The 20839-nt window shown below is 45.5% G+C and overlaps 1 protein-coding gene across 3 annotated transcripts in view; it reads right to left on the bottom strand.

Moving 5' to 3' along the window:
• The window catches only part of MTMR2 (myotubularin related protein 2), a 345983-nt gene that overhangs the window by 250871 nt on the left and 74273 nt on the right, over positions 1 to 20839 (bottom strand). For all 3 annotated transcript variants that reach the window (XM_069202398.1, XM_069202399.1, XM_069202400.1), the window contains exons 3-4: positions 6152 to 6246; positions 5525 to 5635 (exon numbers count right to left, since the gene is read on the bottom strand). In XM_069202398.1, the coding sequence (XP_069058499.1) occupies positions 5525 to 5635; positions 6152 to 6246 (206 nt within the window). The remainder of the gene's footprint in view (positions 1 to 5524; positions 5636 to 6151; positions 6247 to 20839) is intronic.

Genomic DNA, 20839 nt, shown 5'->3' with positions numbered 1-20839 from the left:
TGTGCCTGTGAGGAAGAGGAGAGCCTTGGAGAGGGAGAGGTCCAATAGGGAGGCCCAATGTGAGGACTTCCTGAAAGAGGTGAGAGGAATCTGCTTCCGCACTGATTGTCCCACAGCCTGTGTGTCAGACTGATTCGGTGACCCTGTGTGCCAGGATGGCCTCCTGTGGACTGAACTAAGAAGCACAGTGGGAGAAACCATCTCCTGCACTGATTGGGAAATAGCCCATGTGCTGTAAAGATTCAGCAACCCTGTATGCCAGGAGCGGCCACAATAGACTGAAGCAAGGAGTGCAGTGAGACCCATTCCCGCACCAATCTGGCAATTTCCCTTATGCTGTATTGCTTCGGTGACTCGGAATGCCAAGAGGGGCTGCTGTGGACGCCAACTTCTGGTCAGCGTTATCGGACTTGTGAATGTCAGGGTAGCAACCCCGTATACCAGGACAGGCTGTTGGACATGCTGACGTTAAGGGTCTGGGCCGTCACGCGAGACCGTAAAACTGCTGCTGTGACCAAGGCTGAACCAGCCAACATTCTGTGGACTGCACCAAAAAAGGCCCGAGGATCAATAGCACACCGCCAGAGCACTTCTGAAGCAAGAAGATCACACCCATCCCTGCGGAGGGAAATGAGAATTACCATGTGACTGTCAAAGCAGGAGCAACCCCGATCGTCTAGACTAGCTGGTAACTTGGCTTGAGGGAGAGAGCCTGCCAGGTGCGGTCACGTGTTGAATGAGTGACATGCTGTCCCACATCAAGTGTCGATGAGGTTGAAGATGGTGTCTCTTGTTTTTTTAAGCTTGTGTTGATGGTGTGAGGCATGTTGATGGTGTGGGCATGTCGGATACATAAGGTGATAAGAATATCTGAGACTTCAATGATGGATGGACGTTCTGTTGGACAGGCCTGTAGATGAGACAGAAGGTGGAGGTCTGAGATTCAGGTGGTTGGGAAATTGCAAGCCAGCAACTCCATTGGGCTGAGTGTTACTTGTCTACCTAGGGTACAGGACCAGGAGGACTTATGGATGACAGTGAGGCATCCTCTCTTTTTGTGTGCACAGTCCACATGATGGATGTTGCAGCCCGTTGGAAGGACTTTCAAGATGTCAGAGATTGTGGGGTAAACCATGTTTCTGGGATGAAGAATGCATCAAGCTAGTGAGAAGAGATGGGGTCTGTGATGTTTAATGCATGTAGCACTGCAGAGTGAACTTAAATGTGTATGAAGAGTAATATGCATTCTGATGTTTGAGGGTGCGTGGTAGTTAGTGAGATGTGTATGAAGCTGGGTATTTGTGTTGTGTGATTGCCATGCAGGTGTTTGGTTTGTCTAGCTCTAGATGTGATTATGGGGACTGGCAGTATGTTGTGCTGTGTGAGGCACATGATTGGCACAAAGTTGATAATGGCAGTTAGATAATCTTCATGTAGTGACTCCTACGGAGGCTTTTAGCCTTATTCAAGTTATAGTAGTTTTCATCAAAAAGGTTTTTAAGAGAAACAGTTTTATTAATTTGTTTCTGGCTAGCCTTCCGCTTCGATAACTGATTTGTTTGCAAATTGGGTGGCCTTTTGGTATCTGAATCACCTTTTAAAAGCCAGCCTGTGCTGAAGTGCCTCTAAGGTGGAGGGAAATTTGGGAAGCAGTGGAGACGGAAGATTCAATACGCAAGTCAGAAAATTCTGTTTATCCAGTGTTAAAAATAATGCCTTTAGGATACCTGATGCTATATTCATGTCGTCATCAGGTTTACCACTGACATCTCTAATTAACATGAATATGAAGAAAGTATTCAACATGCCTAATGCTTCTGATGTAATAACTTTTTTACCAGGTAAGCGCTATGAAACATAAGCTTGTAAGAATGGAGTTAATTTCGACCAGCCCAAACATTTTTCGAACACAAGGCTATTCTTTGGCATGTTAATAACATCCATGTCTTGAGTTTTTGACTGTTTTCGCTCTTTTTTTGCGAAACACAGGAGATGTATAAAGAGAAGAATTATTCAAATACAACAGTTGTTTAGGGCCCTCTGGTAATTGAAATCAATTGTCAGACATGAAGTATGGCCACAATTAACCAAACAATATAAAGGTGAAGCGGACTGTTTCTAGTGTACCTGTGATCTTCGTAGAGGACTGTTTGGAATATGGTTCAATTTGTGCATTTACCTTAATCTGATTGTTAGAAGGTGAGACTGTCGGAGATTATACAGCTAAAGATGGATTTTTAAAATAGGTACTGATAGCATGAGGACACTCCATTGTTTTTTAAAGGGCGATACTTTTTCTTTTATGGTAGCTTCTTGACAATTATTTAAGTGGTCCGAGCTCCAAAAAGGCTGTGCACCAACTCTAAATTTAAATAAGTCAAACAATAACAATAGTAAAATATGTGGTTAAAATGAGCCCAACTGAATTGAGAGACTGAATCTCTCTTTAAGAATCCAGTATTTCAGTAAATTAGAAAAACAAAATGAAAGATAAAAGGATGATGCAAACGTTTGACCACTTGGGGGGGCCGAGAAGGCAACAAACCTCCAGGTGAATGATCTGCCAGGCGCTCCGAATGGAGGATGGAGGATGGAGGATGGAGGTGAGTGGAGTGGCTAGGGCTGAAAAAGTCTCTCCCCCCACAAATGAAATCCTCAATGAACGGACTGCTCAGCTGCCAAAACTTCAGAGACTGATCATCGGTCTGACACTGCCGGCAAAACGCTGACTTAGGTGAAGGGAGGGGCATGAACATGCCTCTACTGCGAAAGCAGAGTAATTTTTATCCTCTATTTTGTGTCACAGTCCCCTCTCGGCCACTGTGTGCTTTGGTCCCTTAAACGTATCCACGAAGTGGCTTGTTTCCCCAACCAATCATCCCTGTGTCTCGCAATTCCCTCTTGCATCCATCTTACACATTGCTTCTCTCTCTCATTTGAATTTGGTCACTTCTTACACTTATCTGTTGGGTGCCCCATCCCTCTCTCATTTAACATACCTGAAGCCCCTTCTCCTCTTGTACCGCAGTACCCACTCTCATCCGCTTTCTGCAATAGTCTCACTCTCATCCATAATCTGTGTTGGAACCCTCTACCATCCATTTTATTTCTATGTTCTCTTTATTACTCTGCAGACTTCTCTGTCATCAAAACTGATCCCTTTTCAACTTACTCATATGCTGTTTTCTGGTTCTGCCCCTAACACTCTTCTTTTGTCTCAGTTCCTTCCTCCTTTATTTGTACATTAACCTTGCTCCCTCCCCATAATATGCTCATAAGGGACACAGTACATCCTCTTTCTGCTGTGTCTCCTGCATCCTGTTCATTAACCACAGAATGGCCGTGGACACAGGGCAACAAGTATGTGGTATGTTGAGCTGAGATCCTACTGTCAGTTTCCATTATGGGATCTGGTGAACGGTTCACACTGGGATAGGTTGCACATCCATTCCCAGGATTACTCTGATGTCCCCACACAACACTATCGAGGTTAATTAGCATCAAGAGGTGAGGTGTGATGTCGGGTGGGGGATGGGGGGCTCACATTCCATCTCACCACATTCTCTCCCTCAATTCTGGCCCCATTCAGACTGAGATTCTTGCTGGTGTGGAGCGCTGGATTATAGTAGAGGCTGTCAAGTCCTTACTTCCCCTCCATCCACCTTCCTGCTTAAACTCAACAACTAGGAATTACAACAGGAAGTGGAAAATGTAAATGAAAGCTCGGGAACCAATCTATGTCCCTCCACTTCTAATCACAAACTGTTTCATTTTTTAGTCTGTGAAGTGGAATGGCTTTTGTGGGAGAGGTTGAGCAGCCCCCCCTCCGTCCATTCCAGGCCCTTCTGACTGTACAAACCAAAATAACGACTCATGATAGAGGGCATGCATGTAGGAAGGTGACTGCCATAAGGGCAGTGAAGGCCTAAAAATAATGCATTGTTAGTAGTAGGTTAAATAAAATAACAATTGTAAAACATATGAAAGGTTGCGATTCCATGAAAAATCAAAGAGCTGAAGAGCAGCTATAGCTTTTTGTTATTAAGATCCTTTTGCGTTACCGTACCCTCAAATTATTGGGAGCCCACACCCAGTAGATTTCGCAAGCCACAAAGAAATATTATGAACTTTTCGGTGAAAAGTTAAACTGGTAGGTGCTTCTCACACTTCCACATTGAGTTATGCTCGCATAAAAGCGAGTGCTAGGACTGAAACCTGTCAGAGCATCTATGACCTGAAGCTGATATATAGAGTCATGCCCCAAAATCAGAAAGCACACACAAAAGTTGGTATTTTACGCTATACTATTTGTCTACACATTACATGAATCAAACCGAACGTAAATAAAAGCTCTGCAACTAATATACACTTTAGGACAAAGGTTAAATAAGCCCCAGACATATGTCAGCACACACTCCTAGGCAATTAGCCTATTCCCTACCTATGTTGTAACTAGCTCTCCCACAGCAGTCTTGCATCAGTCTGTTTGTAGTAATATGTCAAGTCATGTAACGCTCATCCAAGCCAGATGGTACTCATTGTCCCATCAGGTTTAAAGTCAGAACTCATTTCAGCATCCTCGGTCTGTGTGCGTATCTCTGTCCTGAAACATGATGCTCTATGGAGCTAGCAGGGATCAGCTTGCACTCGTCTCCCGTTTTGTTAAATGAACAATACATCTTGTTCAAAACATTTGAAATGCACGGAACATTAATTTTACTTTTCTCTTGACTTCCTACAAGATGGAACTTGCAAAGTCAAGTCTTTATCCATATCTAGGCTGCCCTGTTTATGAAAGTACATTGAAGAATGGAAATTGTCATTCTGAAGCCTGGTAACGGTAGTCTCAGAAAACATGACAACTGAGTGCATATTTTAGTAATTGCACAACTTAAAACTGCTTTTGTGAAATATAATCAGACCTTTAACTTAAGTACGGTACTTCGGTCACACACTCTAATATATTCAATGCACTAACAGTGATCATGGTAACACAAAGAAAGGACCGTGGCAAACCTATGTTAAGTACGACTTAGCAGACAAAATCTTCATGGTCCGAACTGAACTTGCTTCATCTACTGCTTTTGCGAGTACCAACTATCCCTAGCAACTCTGTTATTTGACTACTGTTGCCATTTTTCTTTCCCCTAACTGGATCTCAGGTCAGTTTGAAAGAGCAGTTCTCTCCAAAAACCTGTTGCAAGAATGGAGTCGTATAAAAAACACATTGACAATATTGATCTGGGAGTTCATTTGGTGTGCATATGAAGACCTGCACACATCTGCCTTTCTTTAAATTCTCTTTATAATTAAACTAATATGGATTTGATACAGAATTGTTACACAAAAATGCTGGGATATCAGGGAATACATTATTTTGTTTAGCCTTCATTTTATTTCTGAGCTATCTGTGCCTTTTCTGCTCTTGAAAATGTAATAAAAAATAAAAATATTATAAAATACAAGCTCGTATATTTCATGCCATATACGTTTTTTTAAAATATGTAACTTGTAACAAACCTACCTTGCACACGGTTTCGAGACCACAAGCATTTTCCCCACGACAGGCAGCGCCTCCAATTTTTTCAACTCTACTTATGACACCAAGAGGTGCATCCAGGACAAAAGGAGAATCCTAGCCATTTATAAATGAAAAACAAAAGAGAAATTAAAATATTGCAAAAAATATAGTATACAGCATCCCTTCATCTTGTTTTAAAAAGATCTACAATTCTAAAATATATTACCAACTTTTTGTAAGCAGGAACCGATTTTTGAAGAATCCCAGAAGAAGAATGAAACTTTCCTAGGCTTACTCTACATTTCTGCTTATTTTTTAAGTAAAAATTATGTAATCCTTCCTACCTGCCAACCCACAATGAAACTTTGGGCTCGCTGAACATGCCTGACTAGCAATTCCCAGAAGCCCCTCACACGTGCAACAGACAAACTGCAGGCTTCAAAACGTCGATCAAAAGAAAATGACTGACATACAAGCATCCGAGCAGCTGCAAACACTGAGAACTCAACCATGTGATTTCATTTATATCACTGAAATATGCCCAGGTGGCAATTATGGCTCTCATTGCAAGGGCTTCACGCGTGATGGACAGTAAACTAGCCCACCATACAAGCACCCCATCAATCTTACCCTTTCCATAGTTTTGAAATACAATCTGTAATTAGTAACAGCCAGAGTTCCTCGAATTGCGCCAATGAATGGGCAGATGTAAGTGACATCTTTTGCTAAAAAAAAAAGCAATTAGTCAGTAAGTTAAATGTGTTTTAATACAAACACCAACATATATAACAGAAGACACCCTAAACCTAAAAGGACCAGGTTATTACTGATATCAACAACAATGTTCAATAAGGTATCATGTGAACATAGAATGTCATCCCTCATTCAATACTTAAAACGTGTACTGTCATTGGCGATAAATCAATAAACATATGGACAAGGAAAATCAGAAATAAATCTTTGTATTTGCTCATGTTATTTCAAATAATTGTTAGCAGCTTCGGTATAAACTGAGACTTAAGTGGTCAGTGTGCCAGGTAAATACACAGTGCTAGGAAACTCGTGTGGACGGTGCAAAGTGGTGATCAAAAAGAAAGGCAAAGGCGGAGAAATAAGTAGTAGATTAACAATGTGCGTGGAGAATTGCAAAAACTAACAGTTTAAGATTATTCCATTGTACAGCATGTATTTAGAAATAAACATCCTTGTCCACGGCGCTTCAACCTTGCCTAATTCAAGAGGTCATGGCCAGGACAAGACAATGAGTGAGCATGAAGATGATAGGATTACTACAGGGAAATAAAAAATGTGGGGAGGATGTTAGTTCCGAAATAGTATTTCTACAGAATTAATGTATAGAAAACGAGTCAGGTCATATCAGGGGCACTTGTGAGATGAGCTTCAGGACAGTAAAAAAAAATTGGCATTAATTAACACATCATAAATAGCTGTCTAAGAGTGTGAAAATGTTTTTAAAAAAAGTGTACAGTCAGATGCACCAAAGTGAAGAGGCAGGGAAAACCACTAATAAGCCTGGAAAAAGCCTGGAAAACCAACAAAGCTAATTATGTATGTTCATGAAAAATATGGAGGACAAGTAAAGCCTCATGGCTACTCACGGAAGTAAATATATGGTCAAAGCAAGGGTGAAGTACTCCTAGACTTCCACGGTAATCTATTGCTTGAGCAATTACAAATATACAATCTATGTAGCATAAGTAGTGTTTTATTGCTTTTTGTTTCTTTTTACATTTTTAGCATAAGAGAAGATTGTACTTATGTTGGTAGAGATTCTATGTGACTACAGGGCTTCCTGGATTGACGGAGCAGCTAGAAGTCCATATTATTCTTAAACCACTTTCTGTATATATTGTGTATATCACCTTCACTTTCCTTTCACAATATTCACTTTCACTGTGTGTTTTGAATTAGGAGCACCTACCAACATAAGTACAATCTTCTCTTATGCTAAAAATGTAAAAAGAATCAAAAAGCAATAAAACACTACTTATGCTACATAGACTGTATATTTGTAATTGCTCAATCAATAGATTACTGTGGAAGTACTTCCCCCTGCTTTGACCATATATTTACTTCCATTCATTACCCTGGTCAAAAGGGTTAGAGGGTATTGCCTCATTGTCTTAGACCTCATGGCTACTCACAACAGTGGTGTTGACTCTTGTCCAGAATGGGCAGAGGGAAACCAAGGAACAGTGCTGAGAAGTCACTATGTAATGTGGGAAGCCTGGGATGGAGAGGGCAGGGGCAGAATTACAAACAAGTCAACACTTCATGTTGACAAACCAGAGTGGAAAACTCGACGAAAAAAATTACCAGAAGAAGACACGATCTTCAACGAAAGTGATGGCGTCAAGATCCAAAGTACAAGTGAATCGTATTTCAATAATCGGCGCTTGGACTGAAAATAAATAAGCAGTCAGGGTGGGATTCACCATGCAGTGCGTCATGGGCACACAGGAGATACCACTACCATGTGCACCCAAGAGCGACAGGAATGCTGGGAAGAGTTGTTGAACCCAGTATGCGGAACGCACCAACAACTGATTACACAGAGAGGAAAAACTTTCAGGTCGTGGGGCACACAATATTAATTCTGTGAGGTGGCATGGATGAATGAAGCACACAAAAGCAAAGCAGAAGGAGGGAGCTGTAGCATTCTCCCCAGCATGGGTACCCATCAATCAATAAACCACACACAGAGCTATGTATTACACATCTTTATTCGTGTGTGTGTAACCCTGAACTCAAGATTCTAAACCTGTATTCACTTCACCAGGTTCTAACACTTACATCACAGCTGGACAGAGTCCTTCAGGAGCCAAAAGGGTTCCATCATTCATACTCACACAACACTACATCTCCCCCTTTGTTAAATAAAAAAATACAGGTTTTTTTATATAAACAATTTTTATTGGTTTTAGTACAGTAAGAACACTCAGCGTGGTCACATAGTAAGTACAAACAAAAAGTAACATAGGGTCAGACTTGCAAGGTACATTAGGGCAGCACAGTGAGTGAAATGAATAATAATAGGGAACATTACATTGGAAGGTTCTGCTCAAATCGTCATCACCAATTCCTCCAAATTCGTTTGTGTTTAGATGGCCATCCTCTAGGTTCAACCACAGTCTTCTCCTGTTGCATGAACCAATCCACCCCACACCGCACGCTGATGGCACAGGGGGCACATGGCTTTTCCAGCGGGTCGTAATGTCTCGTTTAGCCACTGTGGTAGCTGTTCCTAGAAAGGCCTGGTCTGCCCTCGACCCTGGATCCCTCTAAGACCTCCAGCAACAGCATCAATGGTGAGAGATGTGCCTCCCAGCCCAGTACCACAATTAATTCTTCCACCAGGGCAGCTCAGTAGCACTGAATCATCGTGTACAACCACACTATGCCTCGAAAAATCATAAAATTGTTACCAGACCTGCAGGTCGAGTAACTGGAATAATTTACTCAACCATAACTGTAATGTACTTGACCCGTAAACGGATCTCAAATTGTGTGATCCTAGTCAAATATTTTAGTTTACAGAGTCGCCTTTTTCTTCATTGTCACATACGAGGGTACCTTCCAATATGTGAGCTTAGCATTTCTGCTGCACAAAAAAACTTGTTTGTTTGATTAAATAGACCCAACCTTTGCTCCATGTATAAAAATAATATAGCCCACATATAGGGAACACATGATCCATTACATGCCTCTTAGTTTACTAACAGCATTGCCATCAGGGCCAGAGTGTTTCTCAGTTTATCTTTAAACACTCACTTTTAATACAAATATTACTACATGATGTGGTTGCATACTGTCATTTACAAACAGAACATTCCCAAGAAATACCCAAAACACTTCCCACTAACTTGCAGCTTTACTGATAAAATTATATACTGGATTAACACTGTGAAAAACATTTATTCTTTGCACGTAACCAAGTAAAGTGTTCTGATTTGTTTCATCCTATTAAAATATTTTTTTTCATCACGCAGAAGTACAGACAATGGGCTTTCATAACTACTGAAATATATTTTGGAAGTGTTTGTACAGTTGAGGTAGCTATTTAAATGTTGTGTGTTAGGAAAAATCTGACAAAATCCTCCAGCTCTGCAGTGAAAAGGAAAATTAATTGTAAGACAAACTGACCTTTGACCTCTGTCTTTGAACACGGAGTAAATATGACAAAAACAAGATTTAAAGGCATCCTGATTGCTCCTTCACTTTCAGACTGAACAGAACACCTGTTCTTTGTTAACTTGCCAGAAGGGGTGTGTAGGTTCTAAAAATAGCTCAACCTAATAGAACATAACTCCATAGTGAGTGAGTGAGTAGAATTTTCGAGGCCTGCAAACCATATGAAAGAAGTCAGCATGGGCATGCGAACACTGGGGACAAGCAGACTGGGGAGGAGGCCCGTCTGGTGTGAAACGATCCAGAGTGAGGTGGGACTAGTAGAGGTGATATTTCTGGACCAGGCACAGCCAGGAGGAGTTAATTATGCCTCGAGGTGCTCATTATGACTTTTGTGTTGCTAAAGGCGCCCTAAGCGGCCGGGGTATGGCCAGATGTGGGCCCCTTGCTCACTGTGTCACTGAATTCAATGTAGCCTGGCTGATAAGGGGTGATACCTTGAAACTGGTCCCAGGATCCTTGTTTCCGGTCAAAGGAGGACTGGACCTGGCAGTTTGGGCTGGAATGTTCCCAGGGGGAGCAGGATCAAGACTGATTTGTATATAGCTGGGCCCAAAACTGGGGTGGCATGGCGAGCCAAAGAACAATGGATTAAACCTTTATCTGTGATTGGGGGTTAGTGTTTGAAAAGTTTCAGTACTCTGTCCGTCATCCTTTTGTGTTGCTAGAATCATCCTAAGTGGACAGGGTAGGCCCAGATGTGGGTCCCTCAGTCACTGTGCACTGGGTTCAAGCCTGCCTGGCTGATGAAGGGTGATAACCTGAAACTGGTACCAGGATGCTTGTTTCCAGTCCAGGGAGGACCTGGCCTGGCAGGTCGGGCTGGAAAGTTTCCATGGGGAGCAGGGTCAAAACTGATTTGCATATGTCCAAATGGGGGTGGGATGGCAAGCAAAAAAAAAGTTTTAAACCCAGATCTGTGACTGGGGTGAGTGTTTTAAAAGTTTCAGCACTCCACCCATTATCCTTGTGTTGCTGTATCAGTTCTCATCTTCTAAGGGGCCCAGCCAACCCTCCTATTGTGTCCTTAAATGATTCAGCGTGCCGAGGGCACTGATAATCAGTGTATGATAAATCTAGAAGATTCCTCCCATGCCCAGCATGCCGGTGAGTAGTTTAGCCTCTTGGGGGCTGAATTCGGGGAGTGGGTGTCTGATGGCATTTGGGAGTGGATTGGGTGTCGTAGCTGCAGGTACTTGTAGAATTGTGAAGAGGAGAGTGCATATGAGTCTTCGAGTTCCTGAAAGGAGCACATGTGTGCCCCAGATCATACATCATCCAAATGCGTTATGCTGATGATGTCCCATCCGCAAAGCCCTCCAGTGCCGCCACTTTACACAAACATGTGCTGTGCCATAGGGGGATATGTAGCATGGGTTTGGCATCCGATTTAGTGTGGTATAGCGCTGCTCTCCAGGCAAGGAAAACTGCACAGGTCACCTCAGGAAAAGTGAAAGGGATAGGCGTGCCGTATAACATGACCATAATCCTGGGAAACCCCAGTGAGGCCAGTTCCACTTGGTAGGTAGGATAGGACCATCCCTCACTGAGCTAGTCGTCAACCTCCAAGATCTGTGAGGCTAAGTAGTAGAGGTGAAGATTAGCCATTCCCAAATCCCCGTCATAAGGTGATGCTGACAATGGTTAGGTGCCAGTCGTCGCCTGGACTGGTGTCAGAGAAACAAAGTCGCCTGTGAGCCTAGTTTTCAGAACCAGCAGCGAGGCAATAATAGCAGAAGATTTTGGAAGACATAGAGGAACCTCAGCAGCACCATCATTTTGTAGAGGGCAATCGTGGGCTTCATGTTCAGTGGTAGAGACTGCCATTTTTTAAAGTCCTTTTTGGTTATCCACGTTAAAGGGTCAAGGTTGAGGGACCAAGTAAGTCTGGGATGGAGCATGATCCATATACCCAAATAACGAAAGCTCAGGTGTCGCAAGGGTATGTCCGTTTGCCAGGGCACACAGTTCTGAATCTGGGCCAGGGGCACTACAACTGATGTAGTCGGTTTGGGACGTAGGCCAGAGGCCTGTCCGAAGAGCTGAAGGGTCTGAAGGCACCGGTGATCACTTCTCAGAGTCCTAAAAATTAAAAAAAGAATTACGAACATCTACATAGCTCTTTGATAAGCCTTGTTGGTGCTTTGATTATGCGTCCCTTTCATATTTTCGGAAACTGGGAATCAGCAACAGGAATGTCCATGATCTGTGTTGGCGAGGTAGGAGCAATGACCCTCTGCAGTTTTCCAATTAACTTTCTGAACCAGCATTCTAGCACATTACAGAAGTCTCTGCCAGCCTCACATATTATCTACTAGCATACTGCACTTTTGCATAACTTTTGCACCCTGCACAAGCCAAGATCAGTCAATTACAACAGTAGCCACGCAGATGCTCCCAGAGTTCCCTGCCAACCTTAAATCCAAGATGGCAAAACCCGGGAACCCTCTGAAGGAGCTCTGAGCATCAATCCCTGGGGTGGTGATGGGCAGGGGAGTGGGCACTCCCCTTTCCTTTGTCCAGTTTTGTGCCAGAGCAGGGACTGGGGGTCCCTGAACTGGTGTAGAATGGGTTTGCAAGAAGGGCACCAAATGTGCCCTTCAAAGCATTTCCAGTGGCTTGGGGAGGCTACCCCTCCCAAGTCTGTAACACCTATTTCCAAAGGGAGAGGGTGTAACACCCCTCTCCCAAAGGAAATCCTTTGTACTGCCTTTCTGGGCTCAAACTTCTCAAGCAACAGGAGGGAAGAAACCTCGCTGGGAGGTGGCAGCAGCTTGGGCTTCCTGGAAACCCTCAGAAGGCTGTGAAGGCAATACTGGGGGTCCTCTAAGGAGCCCCCAGAGTGCATGGGATCATACAACCAAAGCTTGCAAAAGCATTGGGGTATGATTCTAACATGTTTGATACCAAACATGCCTATGTTCGGAGTTACCATTATGTAGCTGGACATAGGTAGTGACCTATGTCCAGTACACGCATAAAATGGAACCCCCGCACTCACAAATTCTAGGAAAATGGGCCTGGAGTTCATGGGGGCACCTCTGCTAGTGCAGAGGTGCCCTCACACACAGGTACTTTGCACCCTGCCCTCTGGGCTGGAAGGCCTGCCATAGGGCAGACTTATAAGTGACTTGGTGCAGTGAAAGTGGCAGTGAAAGGGTGCTTGCACCTTTTCACGCAGGCTGCAATAGCAGTCCTGCAGAACTCTTTGTTTGGGCTCCCTATGGGTGGCAAAATATATGATGCAGGGGTTCCCCTGGAACACTAATGCCCTGGGTACCTAGGCACCATGTACTAGGGACTTATAATGGGGCACTCGTATGCCAATTGTGGGTGAAATACAGTGATAAGTTACCAACAACTACATTTAGGGGAGAGAGCATAACTACTGGGGTTCTGGTTAACAGGATCCCAGTAGACACAGTCAAACACACTGATAAACAGGCCAAAAGTGGATGTAACCAAGCAAGTAAAAGGATACAGATGAGTGTTTTTTCTTAATAGTGGTTGGGCATGAATCTGGACTGTAGTGCATTGAGGAGCTGGTGATTGTTGAGGTGGTCGGTGAGCGTCAATAGACTAAGAGCCAGATTTAGATCTTGGCAGGGAGAACTATTCCATCACAAACTGAAAGATATACCGTCTGCCATATTACGATCCCGTTATATGCTATGAGGATCGTAATGCGGTGGACGGGATATCTGTCACGTTTGCGACGGAGTACTCCATACACCGAGATCTAAATCAGGCCCTAATTTATTTAAGACCTCTGACAGGTATGGTAGAAGGGAGATGAGTCTGGTGTTGGAAAGCGTGGTTGGGTCAGCGGATGGTTTCTTGATTAGGGGCATGAAGGTAGCAATGTTTCCAAGTGCCCAAGAATGTGTTTGAGTTGATGGAGGCTTTGAGGATAGGTGTTATGGCTTCAATGATTGTTATGAGTTCTTTGATAAAGGTGGGATGGGGGCAAGGGCCATATGGGCCCCCGAGTGGATTTGGTGATGGCGGGTCATGAGGTCAAGGTTCATTCTTTGGCCGTGAATGGAAGCCGAGTTGTGATGGTGAAGGGGTTCGGTTGATGGCCAAAAATGCTGGATATGGAAGTGATTTTGGTACAGAAGAATTCCAAGAGCTTGTTGCAAAGATCTTGTAAAGGAGTGATATCGCTGGAGGAGGTGCAGTGAACTCTTTGATTACGAAAATTTCTTTGATTGTTGTTAGTGCCGATGTCAATGAGATCTGCACAAGCTGTGCGCTTGGTGTTCTGGAGATACTGGTGGTAGCATTGTAGAACTGATTTGAAGATGTCTTTATCTCTGGTGTCTTGACTAATTCTCTATTTCCACTCCAGTTGCTTGCAGTGGCGTTTTGCCAGCCTGACTTCCTCTATGTTCCAACTGGCCTGTGGTCAGTCTCTTACAGTTAAGTTGCATTTGAGGAGAGCCAGAATTCGGTGCATTCGGTGATCCAGCTGTTGAGGTTCTTGATAGCTTTCAGTAAGTTGCTGGTGTGGTTGGGCAGGTGCACAGAGAGGGCTTCAACCCTCTTATCTTCTGTGACACTTTTCCAGCTGCAGTGGGCAGTTTGGGTGGAAGTAGTTCTATGGTGGTGAGTGGTGGGTATGCTGCAACTGATGAGGGCTCGGTCTGTCCAGGTCATACTTGATTCCTCGTTGACTGTGATGTTGCTGATTGAGGAAAAAATCTGATCCAAGAGGTGTTGGGTGGTGTGGGTGGATTCGTTATTGTGCTGGGTGAGACCAAGGTTCGAAAGGTTTTCAAGGAGGGCTGTAGAGTTTGGGTCAGTGCAGTCTTGTAGGTGAAAGCTAACGTCTCCAAGGAGGATGAAGGAGCTGATGATGATGAGGGGTGCCAATAAAGTCTGTGATGTCGCTAGAAAAATTGGTGTGGAGTCCTGGTGGTCTCTACATGAGCGGTCTGCCCAGGGAAAAGTTGGTTGTGATGCCTATCTTGAAGAAAGTAAGGTGTTCCCTATAGCTTGTGGGGATGTCTGTGTAGCTGGTGCAGCTGATGGTATCTTTCAATTTGATGGCGACTCCATCTCCAGGCTTGTGCTGACGGTCTTGCCTGGCAACACTGTAGCAGGTGGGGATAGCTGTAGCAATGTCCAGTGCAGAGGTTGGGTTTCGCCATATTTCTGTGAGGAATTGCCAGTCTTGCGAATGGTCGTCCAGTAGGTCCAATATGTCCATGGCCTGGTTGGAGAGCAAGTAGGTGTTGAGAAGCATGCATGAGACTGTGGCGTGTTTGTGGATGTTGTTTGGTCTCTGTGAGCGTGAATGGGTGGTAGGGTGCTGTGAGTGTGAGCGAACTGGGTGCTGGGGGCTGTTGGCGAAGTGGTGGTGGGTCTGGGGTGCGGGACTGTGCATGGGAAGATCTTGTCCTAATTATCTAATCTTCCTTTAGATCAGTGCAAAGATCCTGCATACTTTTTGCCATATCACTTTTTAGTTCTATGTGCAGTTCTTGCTTGAACGTACAAAGAGAGTCCATTATTATGAGAGACATAGTAGCTGTGTTAGGTATTGCCCCTTTCTGATCTTCTTGTGCAAAGTCCTTTCTCCTATATTGAGGTGATCAGTGGGCGTGTTTAGGTATGGGAGTAGGCCTCCATGCACCGATTTGTTTTGGGAGACATTCACTTTCCCAGGGCACTCCTCAATCTATGAGGCTATGCTGTGTGCTATGGACTGTATATGTGCTTAACCACATTCACTGCTGATAATTAGTTTCAACTCTAGGTCCATAGTACATATTAGTATATGTTGGTAGTGTGTATTGGAGCTGGGGTGTTTTACTTCTTTCTGGGAGTATAGCTCTTTACTTGGAATCTGCCCAGGTATCTATCCTCGGGCATTCTGTGTCATTCTTGACAAACTATCTTCACCTTATTCAGTCTGTGGAGGAGTATTTATATTTCATGGCTCCTTCTCACCTTTCCTCCATGTCTCCAACTTCCTCCAAATCACAGTGCTGTCAGCCCTTTTCTCATGGACTGGAAGGCTCCCAAGACCCCCTGCCATAAGGGGCTCCATACATGCTTGATGTGTTGTCCATTCTGCCTATGACCTGTCACCTACTTTCATCATCATTCTCTACTTACGACTACAGGCAGAGATAAAGGCTTTGCTTTTCTACGAACCGCGAGACATGGCTGTCATTTTGTGAGTCACCACATGTGGCCTCTCTACAGATCAAATCAGCTGCTCCTCTACTTGAAGCTTACCATCTGCTCACTGGTTTGTAGCCTTGTGGGTTACCACACCCAAAGACTTTAGTCACAGCTTCTGGTGAGTTGTAATATTTACACGCTATGGAAGCAAGACAGCCCATGGCAGGGAGCTCCGCAGAGACCTATCTTCTCACCCCTCGTCATGACCACACCCTCTAACTGAAAGAGAATTTGCATAATTGCAGCATCATTTGCCTTTCATTGCCACATAATTTAGTCAACTTAGCTGCATATTTTGGTTTTCCATTGCTGCAGAATTCCAGTGGCGCTGGGCATGATCCTTCACTGCGTGGGCAGAGTCATGCCCTTGAGGACTGGAACAACCGCTCCATTTTGAAACATTGGAATCAGCGCCTGAATGTCCTGAATCCGCTGAGGCAGAGGATAGGCCAGATTCAATGTTGTATCCAGTACTGTCCCTATGAACAGGAGGCGCTGAGAGGGCTCCAGGTGAGACTTGGGCACGTTTATTGAAAAGCCCAGACTGAACAACAACTGAGTTGTCATCTGCAAGTGATGCAGCATGAGCTCTGGAGACTTGGCTTGGATCAACCAATCATCCAGGTAAGGGAATACCGATATTCCATTCCTTCTGAGACTTGCTGCAACCAACGCCATCACCTTCGTGAAGACTCGAGGTGCTGCAGTAAGACCAAAAGGACGGACCACAAACTGGTAGTGCTGCGACTCCACCACAAACCGGAGATACTTCCTGTGCGACTTGAGAATGGGGATATGAAAGTAAGTATCCTGCAAGTCCGCAGACACTATCCAATCCTCTTTGTTCAAAACCAGAAGTAACTGTGCTAGAGTCAGCATCTTGAATTTCTCCTGTTTGAGGAACCAATTCAAAATCCTCAGATCCAGGATTGGTCTCAATCGACCATCCTTCTTGGGAATCAGGCAATATCTTGAATAACAACCCTGACCCCTTTCCTGCTCTGGAACCAACTCCACTGCACCTTTTGATAACAGGATTTGAACCTCTTGCAGCAACAACAGGAGATGGTCTTCTGAACAAAACGAGGGGCGGGGAGGGATACGAGGGGGGAACTCCTGAAAAGGAAGAGCATATCCTTCACTCACAATATTTAGAACCCAAGAGTCTGATGTGATTAACTCCCACTCGCGAAGAAAAAGACGTAACCTTTCCCCTACAGGAGAAGTATGGCTCAAAATTGGCAGAAAACTAGGACTGCTTCCCTTGTTGTTGTCCCCCAGAAGAAGAGGATGATGCAGGGTGCTACTGGGTGGCCCCTCTGGTCCGAACCCTCCCCCACCCTCTAAAGGATCTATATGGGAGGCTGGCAGGCTGTTGGACTGTGGACTGGGGTCTCACACGGTAAACGGTTCCACGCCCAAACCCCCTGAACCTCCGAAAGGACCTAAAAGGGGTAGTAGTGGAAGCCTGCAGACCCAAAGACTTCGCTGTGGCCCAACTGTCCTTAAAGTGCTCTAAGGCAGTCAGCTTTAGCTCCAAACAGCTTCTCTCCATCAAAAAGCAGGTCCAATAGAGTGGTCTGGACATCCGAAGAAAAGCCAGAGGACCTCAACCACACATGCCTCCTGGGAGCCATAGAAGTACCCATTGTCCTGGCCACTGAGTCTGTAGACTCCTGACCAGACTGGATAATCTGCTTAGCCGCAGCCCGAGCGTCGTACTGGAGTTCACCGAATTGTCCTTGCATCTCCTGCGGCAAGTCTGGATCCATAGCTTTAGCCGTGTCCATCAGGGCGTGCACATATTTACCTAACACACAGATAGCGTTTGCTGCTTTCAGGGCCATACTACAGGAGGAAAAAGTCTTCTTCGCCGACTGCTCCATTCTCTTGGACTCCCTGTCCGAGGGAATCACAGGAAAGGAGCCTGGTGAAGAACGTGTGGAACATGAGGCCTGAACTACCATACTCTCCGGGGTGAGATGCTTTGACAAACATCTTGGATCTCCAGGAGCCACCCTATACCGTCTTGTCACAGATCTGTTCACAGCTGGGGACGACACAGGCTTCCTCCATACCTCTAAGAGCATCATTAAATGGGAGCAATGGTTCTGCTGAAGCCGAAGAAGGATGCAGGACCTCGGTTAAAATATTTGTTTTCACCTCAGCAGCAGGCAACGGAAGATACAAGAAATTCACCGCCTTCCTGACCACAGAATGGAAAGAGGCCCCTTCCTCAGTAACTCCCCTGGAGAAGAAAGTTCCCACTCTGGGGAAGTGTCTAGCCCACTGGCCGAGTCTAGGCCTTGATATTCCCCCAGGGGTTCAGCAATCTCTCCTTCTTCCAACAGCTGTCTTTGGTAGTCCTGCTCCTCTAAAAGGCTTAGTGCTTTTCTGCGTGACCTCAGCCTGGCCTCCTACCTTGGCGTCGACATAGAGTTAGCCAACGTTGATGACACTGGCTTCAAGACTGAAAGACGCGGACCAGGAGAAGAAGGAGACACACTACGGTCCAATCCGGCACCTGAGGCTCCGTCATCGGCGTCGACTGATAAGGCGATGTCAACGGCGCCGCAGGTCTATAAGGCGATGACATCGGCACTGTAGGCCTTTGAGGCGAAGTCATCGGAGCCAAACCGGCACCCTCAGCCGGATAAAAGGGCATAAACGGCGCCACTTTGTAAGGAGCCGGGGAGCCCAATGTAAATGCCAAAGGACCTGTGGGACCAGCCAGTGCACCAGCAGGGGCCATAGCATTAAACATGGCATTTAAAAATGCCGCCGGATCCGCTCCCGGAGCCGGGAAGGCAGGATACCGCTGGCCTTAATGCGGCACATGCGGCGGCTGAGCATCTGAGTCCTGCACCCCAGGCAAAAAGCGAGGACTCTCTTGAGGCACGACCACCTCGGAGACCGACGGCACTGGTGAAGCCTGAGGGCTTTGAGGCTGTGGAGTCAGCGTAGGATCAACCTCCCACCTCGCACGGTGCCGTCTAGATGGAGACCTGGACCTTGAACGGCTTTGAGCCGAACGACGCCGAGAGTCCTGTCGACGCCGCTTTTTATGTTTTTTGGAGTAAGTGTGAGAGGACGATCTACGATGACTTCTATGTCTTTGCTTCGCCTTAGCCAAATAGAGTTTGGCTTCTTTCTCCTTCAGCGCCTTCGGATTCATGCTTTGGCAGGACACACACTCCTCGATGTCATGCTCTGAACTTAAACACCAAAGGCAATCATCATGAGGGTTGGTAACCGACATGCAACCCCGCACTCCCGACAAGGCTTAAATCCCAACTTCCTAGGAGGAGACACTGTAACCAGAGACAAGAGAGAACATCTTCGAAACAGTATCAAGAGCTAGGAGACAAGCGTTAGCGTCGAAGGCATGGAATAAAGGGAACTGACGTCAGCACGCCGGCGAGGACCTCTTGTTGTCACAGTGACGTCAGACAGAGTCGCGTGGGAGCCGTGCAATTATGACGTCCTTGTCGACGTGGAGAGCTGGGAAGAGGATTTTCCGTTGAATGCTGGCGCATTGGGAGAATTCATAAGGTGAGTAATCCACAGGTAGTTGTAACCATCAGAATTTATCCTTTTATCCTTTTACAATCAAGGGTAACGAAACTGCATCTGACATCTAAACTCCTAAAGTTATATCTCGAACTGAGAAGTTCCCATACAATCTTCACAGAGCCTTTAAAGCCTTTTGGCTTTGATCTGTCTGTGTCATCAGTAAAATAAAACAACCAAGTTAAACCGGACATACTTGACCCATGTTCGAAAAAATGATTTTATATGGTCATTAGTTAAAATTTTGGCTCTGGGGCGGGGGGAATCAAGAACAGCTAGTTTCATGTTTATTTTGGAAAAGTTTGACACAAAACCTTTGGGTGCAAACAAGCATGTGAGTGGTGGCCCACCGCTCCTAGTGCGCTCTGATCCACCCCCTTCATGCAAGGATGCTGTTATTCCAGCTTCTGGGGCTCGGTGGATGTGGCGAGGCTAGACAGGGGGGAGCCCATGGCGTACAAGTGGCTGTGACACCGAGGATTCGGGCAGCCAACGTAGCCCCGGAGGAATCAGCTACTCTAAGCTGGCTTGCGCTGCTTGGCGGTGCAAATGTTCACTAGAAACATCAGGAATTGGAGACGACACACGAGGTGGTGAGAGATGCCATGTCCCAGATGTTTTCTGGTGGGGAGTTTAAGCCATTTTTGCTGGCTGAAAATGTGCTAGGGATGTGCTCCCCCCCCCCCACCACCACAACCCTTTGGTTCCCTGGTAGCAAGTCTTTGCCTTATCCAGATATACTGTAATTTGCATGGTCACCTACAAGGATTCTGACAGAAACTTTCTCTTTAAAAATTGACTCTATCCACAAGGCCTTGAGATGTGCAGTCCACGCTTGCCCCCTTTAGTAACAGACTTCTCTCGAAGGTGCAAGCATCATGAGGCAGCAGCATCTAAGAAGCTAATATTCTATGGCTACCCCATCAGCACAAAAGGTAAAACTCTGTGCTGCACAGGTGCGCACTTTCGCAGCTTGCAGAGTAAAATGTGATAAAGGCACTATGTCCAGGGACAATCCACCAGGTGCCAGCATTCAGGGCATGGCATTCATGGCGAGCTCTGAGCCCCCCCCCCCCCTCAGCATTATCCCTGGAGACGCTTTCTCAGGAACAGGTAGCCCAGAGGTGATGGCGGTCTGTGACTCCCAGCTGCAATTGACCCTGGTTCAGCAGTCAACTCCGCGGGTCTCCTCATGCTCGAGTGAAATTGTGCAGGATAAATATGTGCAGGAAGATTGGTGGGGGATGGGTTTTGGGATACTGGGGTGGTGGGAGGACGTGGGATGGAAGACAGGTGTAGAGGTAGTGTGGCAGCCAAAAGTGGCAAAGGAAGGTTCTGTGCAAGGTT

The sequence above is a fragment of the Pleurodeles waltl genome, chromosome 8 (genome assembly GCF_031143425.1).
Source record: "Pleurodeles waltl isolate 20211129_DDA chromosome 8, aPleWal1.hap1.20221129, whole genome shotgun sequence".
NCBI lineage: Eukaryota > Metazoa > Chordata > Amphibia > Caudata > Salamandridae > Pleurodeles > Pleurodeles waltl.
Note: the sequence above shows the minus strand (reverse complement) of the source record. Positions and strands in the feature narration are given on the sequence as shown.